This window comes from Oryx dammah, unplaced genomic scaffold, assembly GCF_014754425.2.
Source record: "Oryx dammah isolate SB20612 unplaced genomic scaffold, SCBI_Odam_1.1 HiC_scaffold_18, whole genome shotgun sequence".
NCBI classification, from domain to species: domain Eukaryota; kingdom Metazoa; phylum Chordata; class Mammalia; order Artiodactyla; family Bovidae; genus Oryx; species Oryx dammah.
This window is the reverse complement of record NW_024070202.1, coordinates 45,215,953-45,235,388: the sequence shown is the minus strand read 5'-3', so window position 1 is coordinate 45,235,388 and position 19,436 is coordinate 45,215,953. Positions and strand designations below refer to the sequence as shown.

Sequence of the window (19,436 nt, the reverse complement as noted above, 5' to 3'; positions counted from 1 at the left end):
TGGTTGGACTATACTTTCTCCACACTCTTTAAAGTTAGGCATTGCTTAATGAAATGTGAGTGGAAATGAAACATATGACTTTGAGTCCATATGCGTTTTGCCATCTTATCTGTTTCATGAAAGCACCTTTTGTGATGAAGCTTACATCAGTCTGGGTCCTTGAATTTCTGTAATCAGCAGACTTTCTTACAACCTATACTGGACATATAGTATAAGCTAGAAATAAACTTTTGTTGGGTTAGCCCACTGAGACTGGGGGCTGCATGTTACATCAGCATAACCTATCTCATCCTGACTGACAGAATGATAAAAGCTAAGAATCTATGGGAGTGGTTTATGTATAGTGTTTGTAGAGACCATTCTGTCTATAATCTTTCACCTAATTGATCACCAGATTTATATCTAGCTGGATATCCTGGTTGTGTTCTCTTCCTCCCTTGTTAATTAGTTGTGCATACCTTCAGAAACTGCACCATAGATTTTGGTGTACAGACTTCTCAGATAGGTAAGAAACTTGTATGGTCAGGATATATAAGTTTCTGTAGTAATCTACTAAACTTTGGAGCATAATCTTTAAATGCCAACTATTCCAAGAAAGAATTCATCAGTCATTGGATCTAAGATCAACTTATAAGTAATTTTTTTTGTCTTTACATGCCAGTGTACTTTGTTGTGTATCAGAGAGACTCAAATGACTTGGTTTGTGCCAGAGTTGATGAGTTGACCTTCTTTAGTGAAATTTAATAATTTGACTTGCATTCTGCTTTAGTTAGGATACAGGTCTAGCTACTATAAAAGCAAAATAAATTCAAATGCTTAACAAGGTTTAAACAAGATAGAAATCCATTGTCTACTGCATAGTAGTCCAAAGATGAGCAGTTCAGAACTGACAGGATATCTCTGCCATTCTGAACACACAACTTCTATCTCTGGATCCAAGGCAGCTATTCCAGACCTTGTTACCTCTCAACCAGTGGAAGGAAAATGATCAGGAATGCATAAATGCATTACTTTTTAAAAACTATCATTAGTCCTTTTTCATATCCCACAGTAGAGCCTAGGATAATATTTGTACAGTTGCCTATTGCTGTGCAACATTTCTCTCCAAAACATAGTGGCTTAAGACAGCAGTGGCTTATTATTTCTCATGGTTTTATGGAATTGATTGGGTAGTTCTGCTCGTCTCACCAAGCTTTATAATGTATCTTTTTTCAATTGGTAGGTTGACTAGTGTCTGGGATTAGTAGGACCTTTCTTTCTATGTGGTTTTCATCCCAGTATCCACCCCAGTATTCATAACAATATCCACAGTTGGGTGGTTCCAGTGTTAGAAAAAAACAAAAGTAGAAGCTGCCTGACCCTATCTTACTGGCACATCAGGGGTCAAAGCAAGTCACAAGGCAAGTCTAGATAGAGAGAGTGAGAAAACAAACTCCTCTTTTTGATAGAAAGCGCAGAAAAATCTTATAGACGATATACCTAAGGAGGTGTGATCCATGTGAAAGTGAAAGTTACTCAGTTGTGTCCAACTCTTTGTGACCCCATGGACTATACAGCCCATGGAATTCTCTAGGCCAGAATACTGGAGTGGGTAGCCTATCTGTTCTCCAGAAGATCTTCCCAACCCAGGATTCAAACCGGGACCTCGTGCAATGCAGGCAGATTCTTTACCAACTGAGCTACCAGGCATTGTTATAACAACCTAACATAGTTTGTCCTAGCCCTATGGCTCACATCTGTTCCCCATGAAAACACACTCACTTTCCTCCCAAGACCCTCAAAGGCTTGTCCCATCATAACATCAGACTCTAAGCCACTTATATCATGTCAAGGTTCCCTGGATATGACTCACAGATCTAGGAACTGAAAAAAAAAAAAAAAAGAGTTATCTACCCCAGCCCTGGTGGCTCAGACAATAAAGTGTCTGTCTGCAACGCAGGAGACCCGGGTTCAGTCCCTGGGTTGGGAAGATCCCCTGGAGAAGGAAATGGCAGCCCACTCCAGTATTCTTGCCTGGAAAATCCCATTGATGGCAGAGCCTGGTAGGCTCCTGTCCATCGGGTTGCAAAGAGTTGGACACGACTGAGCAACTTCACTTCACTTCACTTCACCCCACCCCCTACCCAACATACAGCAATGAGATAGATAAACATAATAATAATATATATAACATAATAAACACTGCCCACTCAGGAAAATGAAAAGAATGGGAAGCACATAGCAACCACTGGTTCACCAGAATTCTGAAAGCCAACAAGATAGCTGTTACTAGGGTTCCCTTCTCTACGAGCAATGTCCAGGATAAGAAAGTTTGACAGTTCTCCTCCTGGTGAGTAGTTCCCTAATCTTTTATTCTTCTCAGCTGTTTGTTCTACTCTATAGGTTTCATCCTCTGAGACATCTTTCCTTTTCCATAAGGACATATCTGCCTTTGGAGCTAAATAGCCCTTTCATCCTGCTTATTGCCCATCTCAAACTGGGCATTGTGACAGTGTAGCCCTTGTAATCCTCATCTCCACCACTGCCCTTCTCTCCCCATGTTTTTCTGAAACTGTTCAGTTGCTCAGTCATGTCCGACTCTTTGCAACACCATGGACTGCAGCACACCAGGCCTCCCTGTCTGTCACCAACTCCTGGAGTTTACTCAAACTCATGTCCATTGAGTCAGTGATGCCATCTAACCATCTCATCCTCTGTCATCTCCTTCTCCTCCAGCCTTCAGTCTTTCCCAGCATGAGGGTCTTTTCAAATGAGTCAGTTCTTTGCATCAGGTGGCCAAAGTATTGGAGCGCTTCAACATCAGTCTTTCCAATGAACACTCAGGACTGATTTCCTTTAGAATGTACTGGTTGGATCTCCTTACAGTCCAAGGGACTATCAAGAGTCTTCTCCAACACCACAGTTCAAAAGCATCAATTTTTTGGTGTTCAACTTTCTTTATAGTCCAACTCTCATATCCATACATGACTACTAGAAAAACCATAGCCTTGACTAGACAGACCTTTGTTGGCAAGGTAATGTCTCTGCTTCTTAATATTCTGTCCAGGTTGGTCATAACTTTTCTTCAAGGAGCAAGTGTCTTTTAATTTCATGGCTACAGTCAACATCTGCAGTGATTTAGAGCCCCCCAAAATAAAGTCTGTCACTGTTTCCACTGCTTCCCCATATATTTGCCATGATCTTAGTTTTCTGAATGTTGAGCTTGAAGCCAACTTTTTCACTCTCCTCTTTCACCTTCATCAAGAGACTCTTTAGTTCTTCTTCACTTTCTGCCATAAGGGTGGTCTCATCTGCGTATCTGAGGTTATTGACATTTTTCCCAGCAATCTTGATTCCAGCTTGTGCTTCATCCAGCCTGGCCTTTCATGTGATGTACTCTGCATATAACTTAAATAAGCAGGGTGACAATATACAGCCTTGACATACTCCCTTCCCAATTTGGAACCAGTCTGTTGTTCCATGTCCAGTTCTAACTGTTACTTCCTGACGTGCATACAGGTTTCTCAAGAGGCAGGTCAGGTGGTCTTGTATTCCCATTTCTTTAAGAATTTTCTATAGTTTGTCATGATCCGCACAGTCAAGGCTTTGGCATAGTCAATAAAGCAGAAATAGATGTTTTTCTGGAACTCTCTTGCTTTTTCCATGATCCAGCGGATGTTGGTAATTTGATCTCTGGTTCCTCTGCCTTTTGTAAATCCAGTTTGAATATCTGGAAGTTCATGGTTCATGTATTGCTGAAGCCTGGCTTGGAGAATTTTGAGCGTTACTTTACTAGTGTGTGAGATGAGTGCAGTTGTGTGGTAGTTTGAGCATTCTTTGGCATTGCCTTTCTTTGGGATTGGAATGAAAACTGACCTTTTCTGGTTTTCTGAAACTGTGGCCCAACCTTATCTCTTCTAAATAGACAAGTGCAACATGTCATGAAGCTGAGGAGCATAAGGGGGTAAATATTTGCTGCAGTGACTAGAATACCAGGATATTGGAAGACATCACTTTAAAAGTAGTCCATAGAATCAGGAGCCAAAAAACATAATACTGGTGTGATACCCTAAAGCCAGATAATATAGAGTTGAATCTGAAACTGCAGTTTGTTTGATGCTGAGTAGAATCACCTAGTTGGTAAAGCCACATCTGAGAAATAAGAAAAGACTGCCCTTATTATCACAAACTGAGCCAATATTTTGAGGCTTCCAATTTATCAATATTTTCTTAGACTTCAGCTTTTGGAAGACAAAATCTTGTTCATTAGGATCTGGCTTTCTGGTCTGTTTGAATACTATCCAACTTGCTTGGGATGGCATTTGTGATGGAGAGCTCTCTACTACAGAATAGTAAATATGTTACTGCTTCAACCCAAGCAAATGAGCTATTGTTTCTTCTGCAGTATGTTAAACTCAGATATCTCCAAATGCAGTGTTGGAAAGCTGAGAATTGTAAGTGAAAATTGTTAAAATTTGGAACTATTTTTGCCACAAAGCAATATGCTTATAATAGTTACTAGAACATTGTTCTTTTACAAATAATTGGAAGCTGATTTTCTCAAAGGAACAGTTTGTGCTCATGTTAATTCTCTTGGTTCTTGCCTACAGAGGAGGGACATTGGTGGTGGTAAATATGTGCTGGTACCTCCCTGCTGACTCTCATCCCCAACCATACAGCCACTCAGCCTGCTCTTGGCTCTCTATGCTGAATGCAGAAAAGTCAGCATCTCTGGGAAGGGCTAGAAACTCAGCTGCTTAATATTCTGCCCAATGTCTCCTCTACCACCACACATCCCAAGACAAGCCGATGCACAGGTGCTTACCTTCCTGGTTTAAGTGGCAGACGCAACAACCCTCTGAAGTGTGGAGGGCTGAAGGACAGGGGTAGAAACTGGTTCTCCAGGTTGCTCAGGCATCCTCTGAACAAAGATGACAATTAGAGTAAAGAGAGAGTGTGTTACCTTCTACTACCTTATCTGGAACATGCAGGATATAGGGGAATTTTGCTTTCTGAGGGGCAGAAATTATAGATCCATGTTTCTCTGGGTTCTATTATAGAAACTTAAAAAGAAAAGGCAAGTGTGACTTTAATTTAAAAAGACTTCTACCAGGGAATCGAAGTATTTCTTTTTTATTATAGATGTACAGCCTATCTTTTGGAAGGGGTACAGAGGCCTTACCATTTTATTACAAACAATTGGCAAAAGATGCTTTTCACCAATTCCATTTATTTCCTTTGAAAGGAAAAATATCTTCACAGGCTAAATAATATTATAACTCCATTGGGAAGAATTTTCCTAACGCTTTACAACTGTACTTTCTTTTTTCTTTTCATTTTTTGGTTTTCCTTTGTTTTGCTAATCTTCAATTCTGTTCTCTTTTGCCTTAAAAAATAAGACCAATACATTTTGAATTAACTTCAAAGGAAATAAAAGATACGTTCACCTTCCTTTTGACACATTGAAAAATGTGTTAAGACTTGAATTAACAGAAATTAATCACTGAAAAACTTTTTAAACCTAGTAAACAACATTGCTGGCTACATTTGTAAATTTGCCAAATGTAGATAATTTAAAGTAATGAAGAAAAAAGCCAGAGTTATGATTCAGTGTTGCCAAATTACCATAGTTATTTGAAGAGCCAGAAAGAAATGTGCTCTGATACTGCTATATTATTTTCATAATAATAGAGGAGAAAAGGAACCATCTTTATCTACAATTATCTTTGATAATCTTCATTAATCTTTAAGATTCTTTACTTTTCTTTATTTAGAGACTGAATTCACTCAAGTCTATAAATAATGGCAGCATAATTAATTGGTATTTAGTCTAGTCTATCGTCCCTCTTTAATGTTAGTAGAACTGAGAAGGAAGAGATGTTTTCTTATTATGAAGTTATAGATGTAGGTGGGTTTCCATGTATTTGAAAGGAAACGAGATATGTTGAAAGGATTGGAAATATTAGAAAGCAAGTGGGACAAGTTTTAGTTTGGCAGCCTCAAAACTTATGGGGGAAATAGGACTGGGCAGTAGCCCAGCCACTGGTGTTCCAGGGTTTTGAAGCAGTGGGACCAGGTCCCTCTTTTGTTTGTTGGCAGTTACCAGTGTTCGTTAGCAGCCCAGCTGGTTGCTAAGTGTGTAGAATAAGCATCTTGGAGACTTCAAGATGAGAAGTGAAGAAGGCAATGAAGGCAACAGGTGAGAATACAGCAGGCAGTACAAACTTGATTCTTTCCTACCAGAATCATACAAATGGCAGAGCCATAGTCCCCTTATTTGTCCTAACAAAGTACATTCTATTTGATGGTTTCAAAGATTCCCAAATATCCTCTTAAAATATGCAAGAAAAAAAAAAAGCTATGTTTCTGGCCATCAGAATCTTATCTGAAACCCTCCTGATATTTAAACATTTATGATGAAGAAAATATCAAGAAGTTTTGAGAAAGGTTTGAGAGAGACATTTTCGAAGGTTAAGTGTCCAATCAAGTGAACATGACTTCCAAATAAATATATATCTCTTGAGTTTTTCTGAACTGTTCTGTATTTCAGTGCTTTGGTATGAGATATTGGTACAAGAAACACATGTGCTGTTTTTCCCAACAGTAAGACCAGATTCCGATGGATCCAGGAGAGCAGCTCCCAGAAGAATGTGCCTCCTTTTGGTTTGGATGGCGTATACATATCAGAGCCTTGTCCCAGTTACTGCAGTGGCCATGGGGACTGCGTTTCAGGGGTGTGTTTCTGTGACCTGGGGTACACTGGTAAGGCTGCAGACAAGTCTGATGATTTGTTTATAAAATATTCATCTCTGAGTACTATATTTCATGATACTTCTTCCAAGGAAATGTATTCTTAAGTATTTATTCTTAAGTCCCCAAATTATAGAAATTTGTAACCTAGGCAAATGAAGCGCTGAAATATGTTGTAGTTTTGAGCTGCCTAAGAAGGAAAAGCATGATAACACATATTTCATCCCTTAAGTATATTCATTTCCTAATAATAGTGATAATAATTAACATTACTTGAGTCCCTACTTCATGCCAAGCGCTACAGTAGGTGTTTTTTATTTTACCTCATTTAATTCATGCAACAAATAACCCTGTAACAGTACTGTCGTTGTCCCTGTTTACACTTGAGGAAACAGACACAAAGACACACAGTAACTGTCCCAAGGTCACACAGCTAAGAGTTGCTAGAGCTCAGCTTTAATCCCTGGCAGCCAAGCTCTTAAGCATTAGGCTTCCTGTGCTCTTTACACTGCTTTTATACAAAGTGTAATTTTATACATTTAAAGTAAAAGTCAACTTATGAAATGATAAATGCAAGACTGCCAAACAAAAACTTAACAAGAGAAGTATTTTTTGACCACAATCACCCTTAGATGTTGCTACAAGCAAAAGTAAAAAGGAAGCTGAGATTAAAGAGTAAAATGGGAGAAAATATTATAAGCTTCGTAATCTTTTTATAGAATTTCTCCTGGAATTAACTTCAAAGGATCCTTCCCAGCCTTTCAGTGTGCTGCTCTTCATCTGGCACGTGACCAAAGACAAACATATGTTGTTACAGGCCTTCTGTAGAGAGTGCTGTCACTCGTAATTTCAGGGTGATAAACTCCCCATACTGATCCTCTAATACAAGGACAACAAATGAGCAAATTTTGTTTGTGGACAAAATCTTATATCTCAGTTTACACAAACCCTCTGGTTAACAAAAATCATGAGACTGTGTGGTTCCTTCTGTGTTTGTGTTTAAACATTTAAAATAATAGAAGCAGAATACTGTTTTGATGATAGTAGTGATGACTGTGTTTCAGGCAGATGCTTGAGGTTTGAATTTTGATGTGATTGCTTTCCCCTAACACCTATGGCAATGTCTCCTTTGCCCACACACTAATGTACCTGCTAATGTTTCATGATTTTAACAAAATCTGTCTCCTCTGTATTTCTTTTCTCGGAAGCTGCACAAGGAACCTGTGTGTCTATTGTCCCTAATCACAGTGAGATGTTTGATAGATTTGAGGGGAAGCTCAGCCCGCTGTGGTACAAGATAACCGGAGGCCAGGTTGGAACCGGCTGTGGAACACTTAATGATGGCAAGTCTCTCTACTTCAGTGGCCCTGGAAAAAGGGAAGCGAGGACTGTCCCTCTGGACACCAGGAATATCAGGTAAGTAGTTAACTGGTCGCTTCTCCATGAACATAATATTTACCTTGCTGTATGATCTAACCTACAACACTGTTCTGTTCAGAGTTCACATAGTAATGTTTCTCTACATAGATTCCGATATATAAAAATGAAGCATAACTTTATAATAAAATAGATTCTGTAAAACTTATACTCTTAATTTGTTAATCAGCATGCAGTCATCACCAAGGCCTGTATGTCTAATATATGTCAGCTTGGTTTTCTAAAGTTCTCTGTTATTATGAAGATTATTTGATATTAATTTTAATATATGCCAGGAGAAACATAATTTTTTGCAACTTTGAATTCTGTGTCCAAAAATGTGGTGCCCCATTTATCTAAGTTTATTTGTATTCACTTACTGAAAACTATTCCAGAAATTTAAAATACCTACACTGACACCTACTGGTACAATAAATAAGTGCTTAGTTTTAAGGGCAAATGAAATAGTAGCACACCTAAAATGTAACTGTGCTTCTTTAGTTTTACAGTTGGAAGAAAGGAAGCTAAAGAAATGTTTGAAGCTTCTAGAGCTTCTTCTCACTAAAATCTGGACTCTGTGTCATGTGTTTTCTACCTTCAGTCTCTTTCCCCTTCCTTCTGCGTCCTTCCCACAGAGCTAACCCTATCATGTAGGTTGGTTTATAGAGACTAAGGCATAGATTACATCACACTAATTGAGAGACAGTTGTGAAAAATTAAACCATCTGAGTTTAAATCCATAGTAGAAGTAATTGTCTGGCCCTAAATAAATATAACATTCAGGTTTTTAATGTTAGATGTTTTCCTCCTGAGTTTCCAAGGATAGTATCATCTCAATTTAAAGGAATTCCATTTCAGTGATTTCATTACATTGCATCAGACTGTCACAGGAAAATGAAGTTAAATTGTTTCCTTTTGTTTAAATCATTATTCCAAAATAAAATTAATGGTCATATCAATTAACTTTTCTGAATGGTCATAGAATTAGCCTAATATATAAGCTATGTAGTTTCTGCTTGTCATATGCCCTTTGGGTTTAAAAATAGTACCTAAGAATTACAGGAGTTTTACTTTTTACTGTGTCAAAATACAGAAGGCTAGATGTCTTCTGAACTCATGTTTTTAAGTAAACTGAGGTGTTTTGGGTTTTTTCCCACAGACTCGTTCAGTTTTATATACAAATTGGAAGCAAAACTTCAGGGATTACCTGCATCAAACCAAGAGCTAGAAATGAAGGTAAGATGCTATATTTCCATAAAAACTATAGTTGCTCCTAGCAGAGTAGTTCTTTCTCCTCCCAAAGTTTGGCTGAAATTTTGTAAACTGATTTGTTGTTCAATTCCTCAGTCATGTCCAATTCTTCACGACCCCATGGACTGAAGCACACCAGGCTTCCCTGTCCTTCATCATCTCTGAGAGCTTGCTCAAACTCATGTCCATTGAGTCGGTGATGCCATCCAGCCATCTCATCCTCTGTCATCCCCTTTTCCTCCTGCCTTCAATCTTCCCCAGCATCAAGGTCTTTCCTAGTGAGTCAGCTCTTTGCATCAGGTGACCAAATATTAGAGCTTCAGCTTCAGCATCAGTCCTTCCAGTGAATATTCAGGGTTGATTTCCTTTCGGATTGACTGGTTGGATCTCCTTGCTGTTCAAGGGACTCTTGAGAGTCTTCTCCAGCACCACAGTTCAAAAGTATCAATTCTTCTGCGCTCAACCTTCTTATTGGTCCAACTCTCACATCCATACATGACTACTGGAAGAACCATAACTTTGATTAGATGGACCTTTGTCAGCAAATTAATGTGTCTGCTTTTTAATATTCTGTCTAGGTTTGTCATAGCTTTTCTTCCAAGGAGCAAGCATTTTTTCATTTCATGGCTGCAGTCACCATCTGCAGGGATTTTGGAGCACAAGAAAATAGTCTGTCACTATTTCCATTGTTTCCCCATCCATTTGCCATGAAATGATGGGACCAGATGTCATGATCTTTGTTTTCTGAATGTTGAGTTTTAAGCCAACTTTTTCGCTCTCATCTTTCACCTTCATCAAGAGGTTCTTTAGTTCTTCTTTGCTTTCTGCCATAAAGGGTGGTGTCATCTGATATCTGAGGTTATTGACATTTCTCCCAGCAATCTTGATTCCAGCTTATGCTTCATCCAGCCTAGCATTTCACATGATATACTCTGCATATAAGTTAAATAAGCAGGGTAACAATATACACTCTTGACGTATTCCTTTCCCAATTTGGAACCAGTCTATTGTTCTATGTCTGATTCTAACTGTTGCTTGTTGACCTACATACAGGTTTCTCAAGAGGCAGCTAACATGGTCTGGTATTCCCATTGCTTGAAGAATTTTCCGCATTTTGTTGTCACATAGTCAAAGGCAGTCAATGAAGCAGAAGTAGATATTTTTCTGGAATTCTCTTGCTTTTTCGATGATCCAACAGATGCTGGCAATTTGATCTCTGGTTCCTCTGCCTTTTCTAAATCCAGTTTGAATATCTGGAAGTTCTCAGTTCACATACTACTGTTGAACCCTAGCTTGGAGAATTTTGAGCACTACTTTACTAGCATGTGAAATGAGTACAATTGTGGGGTAGTTTGAACATTCTTTGTAAATAGATACACTACCCTAAATCATTCCTTCTCCTCTCCATCACTAAACGGGTAACTGCAGAGAGCCTTGGTCTCTAAGTTTCCTCATCCAGATCCTTAAGCCTAGAAACATTTGTTTTAGGGAAACCTGTTCCTTTACAGGAGTTCCCAGGTGGCACTAATGGTAAAGAACCCACCTGCCAATGCAGGAGACATAAGAGGTTTTGGTTCGACCCCTGGGTCAGGAAGATCCCCTGGAGGAGGCATGGCAACCCATTCTGGTATTCTTGACTGGAGAATCCCATGAACAGAGGATCCTGGCGGGGTACAGTCTGTAGGCTCATAAAGAATCAGACATGACTAAAGCTACATAGCACACACACACATTCCTTTATAACTTTACACAAGGAGAAAACAAAACTGCAGAGACTTTTACATTCAGCACCGTAGGGGACTAGGAATTTTCTTTGCATAGGGTATTACTGATTGCAGATCATACACTGCTTCCTGCCCATAAACAAATCCTTTGGTAGAAGGAGCTGCTACTGCTGCTAAGTCGCTTCAGTCGTGTCCAACTCTGTGTGACCCCATAGATGGAAGCCCACCAGGCTCCCCCATCCCTGGGATTCTCCAGGCAAGAACACTGGAGTGGGTTGCCATTTTCTTCTCCAATGCATGAAAGTGAAAAGTGAAAGTGAAGTCGCTCAGTCGTGTCCGATTCTTCGCAACCCCATGGACTGCAGCCTACCAGGCTCCTCCATCCATGGGATTTTCCAGGCAAGAGTACTGGAGTGGGGTGCCATTGCCTTCTCTGGGTTGAAGGAGCAGTTGTTGGTAATAATAAATATTAATTTTTACTGAGCAGTTATATATGCAAGGCACTGTTCCAGGTGTTCTATCTGTTAATGCACTTAATCCTCATCATACCCCTTTGCCATAGGAACTATAATTTATCCTGTTTTACAGATGTAGATGTTGGGGCACAGGGAGGACAAATAACTTGCTCAAGATCACGCTGTCAGTAAGTGGACAAGCAGAGATTCAGACCACTAGAGCCTATTCTTCTCTCCTTCCCCAGATCCCTATTCTCTCAGACATCCACACCATCTTTTGCCTCCATGATTCAGTGCTGAAAGAAATGCAAAACACTTCAAGTATACATAGTTGGCCTTCAGTTGCTATACAGATATAATAGGATTCCTTGAGGGACCCTACCTGTGAGTTGGTTCCTGGCACAAAATCCATAAGCTTCTCAGATGGCTCCTCCTCCAAACTTTGATCTCATGAAAAGCATGTGAAGAATTTTGCAGCTTTCAAGTTTGTTATTGTCTCAGGCATGACTATCTAAAACATATTGGCTTAAACACTACAGTACTTGTTAGTCAGTAGAGCTACTGATAGCTCTGTTCATTAGTTCTAAATGTCCTTGGCCTTATCATCAGTAACTGAAAGTTTCCTTGACTTTTCTAAGTATCTCAGTACAGTCTAGTAATTATCCAGATCATCTATTCATTGAGTCAGCAGTCTAGAAACATAGACTATTTTGTATTTCCTGGTCTCTTTGACAAGTGTTTATTAAGAATCTGCTCTAAGCTAGGCACTGTTCTAGGTTTCATGGATACAGTGTCACCAAAAGACAGATGCATCAGTCTTGATGAGTTAGGTTATGCTACAGTGACAGACCACTCTCAGTCTCTGTGGGTTAAAACATAAGATTTGTCCTCTGTGCTGCATTTTCCTCATGGGTCATCTGAGGTTCTCATTCAGCACTCAGGATAATGAAGCAGCTGCTGGGTAGCTTCTGGGTGTTGCCAGCCATGTGGCGGAAGGAAAGAGCACATATGGTAAAGGGGACAAGAAATGCAAACTGCCATGTAGCAGGATGCAAAGAACCAGTGTGGCAGTAATGAGCACAGCAGACAAAAGCGATACCATTGAGAGAACTTTTATATTGTAGTAAGAGGAGTCAGAACATCAAGAATAAAAGAAATGAGCAGGATGTTAGATTGATGGGCTAGATGGAAATAAATAAGCTGATGAGATGGAAGGTAAACTTATGCTGAGAAAGATGCTGATTTCAACAGAGTGATCTGGGAGTGGACTTACTGACAAAGTGACATTTAAAATGTAATCTAAAGGGGAAAGTGTTAGTTGCTCAGTTGTGTCCGACTCTTTGCAACCCCATGGACTGTAGTCCGCCAGGCTCCTCTTTCCATGGGATTTCCCAGGCCAGAATACTGGAGTGGGTAGTCATTCTCTTCTTTAAGGGTCCTTCCTGACCTGAGGATCAAACCTGGGTCTCCTCCATTGCAGGCAGATTCTTTACTATCTGAGATACCAGGAAAAGGCTTCCCCGGTAGCTCAGCAGTAAAGAATCTGCCAGCAATGCAGGAGACGCAGGAGACTGGTTCCATACCTGGGTTGGGAAGATCCCCTGGAGGAGCAAATGGCAACCCCCTCAGTATTCTTGTCTGGGAAATCCCATGGACAGAGGAACCTGGTGGGCTGCAGTCCAGTTCAGTTCCTATGACGGGCTGCAGTCCATAGGATCGCAAATAGTCAGACACAACTGAGCACACACACTAATGGTAAAAAGAAGCCAGAACAGAAAGAGCTTAAGGCAAGTTTTCCAGTCAGAAGAAACAGCAAAGGCCATGAGGTGGAAAAGAGTTGTGGTGTTGGAGGAACAAAAAGAAGGCCAGATGGCCTGGGGCTCGTTAAGGTTTAGGAGTGCTGGGGAGAAGGAGGAGAGGGACAGAGCCAGGTCACTCAGAGCCTTGCTAGCCATGGAACAGAGGTGGGATTGGAATCCACTGTATTGGAAACAATTGAATACTTTTAGGTCAGGCAGTGACATAACCTGATTTAAATTTTTATAGAATCACCCTACAGAAACAATATGTAGTTCAAAACAAGAGTATCTCTAGAGCACATTCTCCACCCACATGGAAGCAGGAACTTTGAGAGATGCAAAGGTAGACGGAGTTCTGTCCCAGGATCTTGCTTACTGACTGGAGAGGTGGAGAACCTGAATGTTGTCTTTAAACCTTGTGATAGAATTGCTATTTAAAAGTAGTTAGTGGTTGGAACATGAAGCAACTGTGTGCATGTACAAATGTGCATGACTTTTCTGAAAATTACAAATGCATACCCCTATTTGTATATGAGGAAAAAAAAGAAACTCTAACCAGAGTATAGTGGGAAGCATCCACTTACTGACCTGAAGCTGTCCTCTACTTTAACCTCTGATTATAAATGCTCTTGTCTGCCTTCTGGGACTTTTTCCCTTTAGGAACACAACTTATTCTCAACAATCCTGAGCCATTTTCTTGAACTCACTGCTGCCTGTGTAATTTACATCCCACAGGCATTTCTCAGCCCTTTATTGAAAACTGGTGGTTAAAATGTAAATCTGCCTAAATCCTTGAACAAATCTCTTCCAGTGATAAAAGTAAAGATTTTCTGCATACTCAAGCTGAAGCCTCAATTTGCATATTTGGAATTAAAATCAAAATTAGGCTATTTTCAGTAAGACTGGGAAGAATGAGGATGGAGTTGTCATTTTAAAAGGGGAATGTTTTATGTTCCTTAAATATTTGGTAGTTGAGCTGAAATGGCTTGGTTTATTCTGATGGACAGTGTTTAGATGACACAGCTAAAGAGGGTCAGTTCAGTTCAGTCACTCAGTCATGTCAGACTCTTTGCAACACCGTGGACTGCAGCACACCAGGCCTCCCTATTCATCACCAACTCCCAGAGTTTGCTCAAACTCATGTCCATTGAATCAGTCATGCCATCGAACCATCTCATTCTCTGTCGTCCCCTTCTCTTGCTGCCTTCACTCTTTCCCAGCATCAGAGTATTTTCTGAGTCAGTACTTTGCATCAGGTGGCCAAAGTATTGGAGTTTCAGCTTCAGCATCAGTCCTTCCAATGAATATTCAAGGTTGATTTCCTTTAGTATTGACTGGTTTGGTCTCCTTGCTGTCCAAGGCTTCTCTCTCCCTCTTCTTGCTGTCCAAGGGACTCTCAAGAGTCTTCTCCTCCAACACCACAGTTCAAAAGTGTTAATTCGTCAGTGCTCAACCTTCTTTATGGTCCACCTCTCACATCCATACATGACTACTGTAAAAACCATAGCTTTGACTAGATGGACCTTCGTCGGCAAACTAATATGTCTGTTTTTTAATAGGCTGTCTAGGTTTGTCATAGCTTTTCTTCCAAGAAGCAAGTGTTTTTTCATTTCATGGCTACAGTCACCATCTGCAGTGATTTTGGAGCCCAAGAAAAAGAGGCCCAGAGATTGATAAAAAAAAAAATAGATAGATAGAGATACTGCTGTTTCTCTTTCTTGCATTTCTCCATTCTGTCATACTTACCTGAGAGGCATTCTATTGACCTGAAGAACTGGGGGCCTCCTCTCTGCAGATCTTGCAGTTGCCTGCAGGTGTATGTGACAGTCCTGAAAAAGCTAATGTGGAGAAAGGCAGCAGGCAGAAACCCATTGGAGCAGGGACCACTTGAGCCGTAATTGTCATATGCTCATATACATCTGAATCCTTTCAGTTCAGTTGCTCAGTCGTGTCTGACTCTTCTTTATAGTCCAACTCTCACATCCATACATGACTACTGGAAAATCCATAGCCTTGACTAGATGGGCCTTTGTTGGCAAAGTAATGTCTCTGTTTTTTAATAAGCTGTCTAGGATGGTCATAACTTTTCTTCCAAGGAGCAAGTGTCTTTTAATTTCATGGCTGCAGTCACCATCTGCAGTGATTTTGGAGCCCCCCCAAAATAAAGTCTGTCACTGTTTCCACTGTTTCCCCGTTTATTTGCCATGAAGTATGGGACCAGATGCCATAAAAGTATAAGACCAGATGCAATCTTAGTTTTCTGAATCTTGAGCTTTAAGCCAACTTTTTCACTCTCCTCTTTCACTTTCATCAAGAGGCTTTTTAGTTCTTCGCTTTCTGCCATAAGGGTGATGTTATCTGCATATCTGAGGTTATTGATATTTCTCCCGGCAATCTTGAGTCCAGCTTGTGCTTCATCCAGTCCAGCATTTCTCATGATGTACTCTGCATATAAATTAAATAAGCAGGGTGACAATATGCAGCCTTGACACACTCCTTTTCCTATTTGGAAGCAGTCTGTTATTCCATGTCCACTTCTAACTGTTGCTGTTGACCTGCATACAGATTTCTCAAAAGACAGTTCAGGTGGTCTGGTATTCCCATTTCTTTAAGAATTTTCCACAGTTTGTTGAGATACACACAGTCAAAGGCTTTAGTGTAGTCAGTAAAACAGAAGTAGATATTTTTCTGTAAATCTCTTGCTTTTTCGATGATCCAACAGATGTTGACAATTTGATCTCTGGTTCCTCTGCCTTTTATAAATCCAGCTTGAACACCTGGAAGTTCACAGTTCATGTACTGTTGAAGCCTGGCATTACTTTGTGTAATTTTGAATATTACTTTGCTAGCGTGTAAGATGAGTGCAATTGCGTGATAGTTTGAGCATTCTTTGGTGTTGCCTTTCTTTTGGATTGGAATGAAAACTGACCTTTTCCAGTCCTGTGGCCACTGCTGTGTTTTCCAAATTTGCTGGCATATTGAGTACAGCACTTTCACAGCATCATCTTTTAGGATTTGAAATAGCTCAACTGGAATTCCATCACCTCCACTATCTTTGTTCATAGTGATGCTTCCTAAGGCCCACTTGACTTCGCATTCCAGGATGTCTGGCTCTAGGTGAGTGATCACACCATCGTGATTATCTGGGTCATGAAGATCTTTTTCTGTATAGTTCTTCTGTGTATTTTTGCCACCTCTCCTTAATATCTTCTCCTTCTGTTAGAATCCTTTGGGAGACTTTAAAATGCAGATTCTGTTTCAATAGGACTGGGGTGGTATGCTGCATAACAAATTATTCCCAACTGAGTGGACTAAGGCAACGTCTGTTATCGTCTAGTTTCTGTGAGTCAGGAATTCAGGTTCTGGCACAGGACCTCTCCTGAGGTTGCACACAAAGTAAAAGCTAGGAGCAGTGCATTCATCTGAAGAACCAACCAGGGCTGCAGGATCTCTTTCCAAGATGCTCACTTATCTGGCTGTTGGCAAGAGACCCGTTTCTTTCAGTGAACTTGTCCACAGGCTCTTTGTGTGTCCTTACAGGGAGAGAGAGAGAGGGAAGAGAGTGCAAACGCCTCTTATGGCCTCATCTCAGAAGTCACACAGTGTCTCTTCTCCATACTCTGTGTAACAGTAGCAAGTTACTAGGTCTAGACACTCTGAAAAAGAGGCGAATTAAGCTTCACTTTTTAATGGGAGGAGTGTCATATAGTTTGTGGAGATGTTTTAAAAACTTCACAGGTGGAACCTGTTGCCAGATGATGCAGGTGCTGATCCTTGGACCAGACTTTGAGCAGAAGGTGCTAAAGGACCACCAGTGAGATTTTAGTCTTGTGAGGCCTTATTTTTGACACCATATCTACTTTTCAAATAGGTCTTCCCAGATAACTATCTAAATTATTTTATTCATTCTCACTTGTTCTCTCTCATGTTACAAATATCAACCATATCAAACAAATTAATGTCCACAAGAAAACTATATTTTGAGCAAGCAACAAGGGTTGGAGACTGGAGTTTTGTCAGACACTCCTCACCTTGATTAGAATAAAGATGAGAAAGAGCCTCCCTTCAATTTTCTTCAGGAACTTTAATGTGGTTCTCTCCCTTCTGCAACATGTGGGTCTGACTTCCACCCACTAAAGCTCCAGCTGCCCATGTCTACACCTATACACACATAGTGTCTCCCCACAGAGTTCCTATTCTTTCAGCTGTTTTTATTCTCTCATCAAACACAATGATTTCTTCTATTTTAAATATAGTAGCATTAATTCTCTTGAGATTTCTTTTGCATGTTAAACGTTATTATTCCTGACATCACCCCTTGTCAGATGTAGTGACGATAATTCCATGTAATATCAATTAACCTTAAAAGGCATTCTTTTAGTTCTATATTTTATCATATTATTTCTTGAAACAATTTTACTAAACTCTTTGCTATGCAGTACAACACAAGGGTTGAGATATTCTGTTTAGTTAATAATGAGGAAACTAAAAAGATATTATATGAACCATGGATTATTTTTCCAGAAAGACTGAGGGAACATGGCATTGTAGCTCAGATGGTAAAGAATCCGCCTACAATGCAGGAGATCCTGGTTCAGTCCCTGGGTTGGGAAGATCCCCTGGAGCAGGAAATGGCAACCCACTCCAGTATTTTGCCTGGAGAATTCCATGGACAGGGGAGCCTGGCAAGAGGCAGGTTACAGTCCATGGGGTCACAAAGAATCGGACACGACTGAGCGACTTTCACTACTACTACTAGAAAGATTGAGCTATAATAAAATTAATATAACAAACACAAATTTACTAGAATAATTTACATGAATATTCAGATAGCACTTCAGTATCCCCAGCATAATTTTGAATACACAGTGCCAGTGTTAGGAACAGTTATGGAATAGGCAATTAGATGCCAAGAAAGCCCTCTGCCCTTCCCATCAAATAGAATATATATTTTTTAATTATTTGCTAATGATATATATATGTATGGGTATATATTCCATTGATTCCTACCATTTCATCATTAGCAGTTTTTTCCTTTGCATTCAACATTACCCTTCCCCTGTGTCCTCTTTTAAAATAAAAAATGTTTCTGGGGGAGGTAGGAGGAATCGCACATGAAGTATCTTAAACTTTCATGTGTATTTCCCTAAATCACACTTCTCTGGTGATAGGCAGAGGGAGATGGGGCAGAAGAGATACGTGAAGGGGAGAAGGTGAAAAGAGAGAGGAAGGTCAGAGTAACATCAGGGCGGAGTGAGTTCTTCTGCTTTGCTGTGTGATAATTTGTCTTTATTCAGTCTTCAGTGACCGAGGTCTGACAGAGTATGAAGTGCCTGTAAAAGTATCCTTCTGCTTAAGAGAATTTCAGATTGACCTGTGCTTCCTATCTGGTGCATCAGTGGCAAAGAGCCCTTCTTGATTTTGTGCTGGGAGATTGAGATATTCCTTCTGAGTATATAATAATGATATGAGACTTTGTACTGTTCAGGACAGAATCTAAAATTCAAATATATAATCTGAAGTGCATTTTTATGTCCCTCTTACCAACCTCCTCATTGCTCATACAAAGCTGAGTGGTCTTTAAAAGAGCTTATGTATTTTTCCCCCATTTCCTAGGAGTTGGTGCATCAGAAACTGTCAAGAAATTGATGAGCCTTCAGGTCTACTAATTCATTCCTTGGAAGTTAGACAAATGTGCCCTCATTCTATGAGATGCAATTTGAAGTTTCTAGTACAGTCTTGCCACTTAAAATAATACTGTTCCTTGCCTGTTTTGCCTCTAGGAAAGCTGTCCAAGTAACTGGATTTATGTCTTTTAACACAGGGCTTGTTGTTCAGTATTCAAATGACAATGGGATACTCTGGCATTTGCTTCGAGAGTTGGACTTCATGTCATTTCTGGAACCACAGATCATTTCCATCGACCTTCCACGAGAGGCAAAGACACCTGCTACAGCTTTTCGATGGTGGCAGCCCCAACATGGCAAGTTACTGCTCACCCCAACTTTTCTGGTAGCATTTGATCATCCAATTAAAGCCACTTCATATTGTGTGTTTTTAAA

General features: G+C 40.0%; 1 protein-coding gene across 1 annotated transcript in view; it reads left to right on the top strand.

Moving 5' to 3' along the window:
• RELN (reelin) overlaps positions 1-19,436 on the top strand; it is a 557,548-nt gene that overhangs the window by 442,423 nt on the left and 95,689 nt on the right. Inside the window, exons 29-32 of the mRNA XM_040260785.1 lie at positions 6,584-6,741; positions 7,938-8,145; positions 9,305-9,381; positions 19,199-19,357. Of these exons, the coding sequence (XP_040116719.1) occupies positions 6,584-6,741; positions 7,938-8,145; positions 9,305-9,381; positions 19,199-19,357 (602 nt within the window). The remainder of the gene's footprint in view (positions 1-6,583; positions 6,742-7,937; positions 8,146-9,304; positions 9,382-19,198; positions 19,358-19,436) is intronic.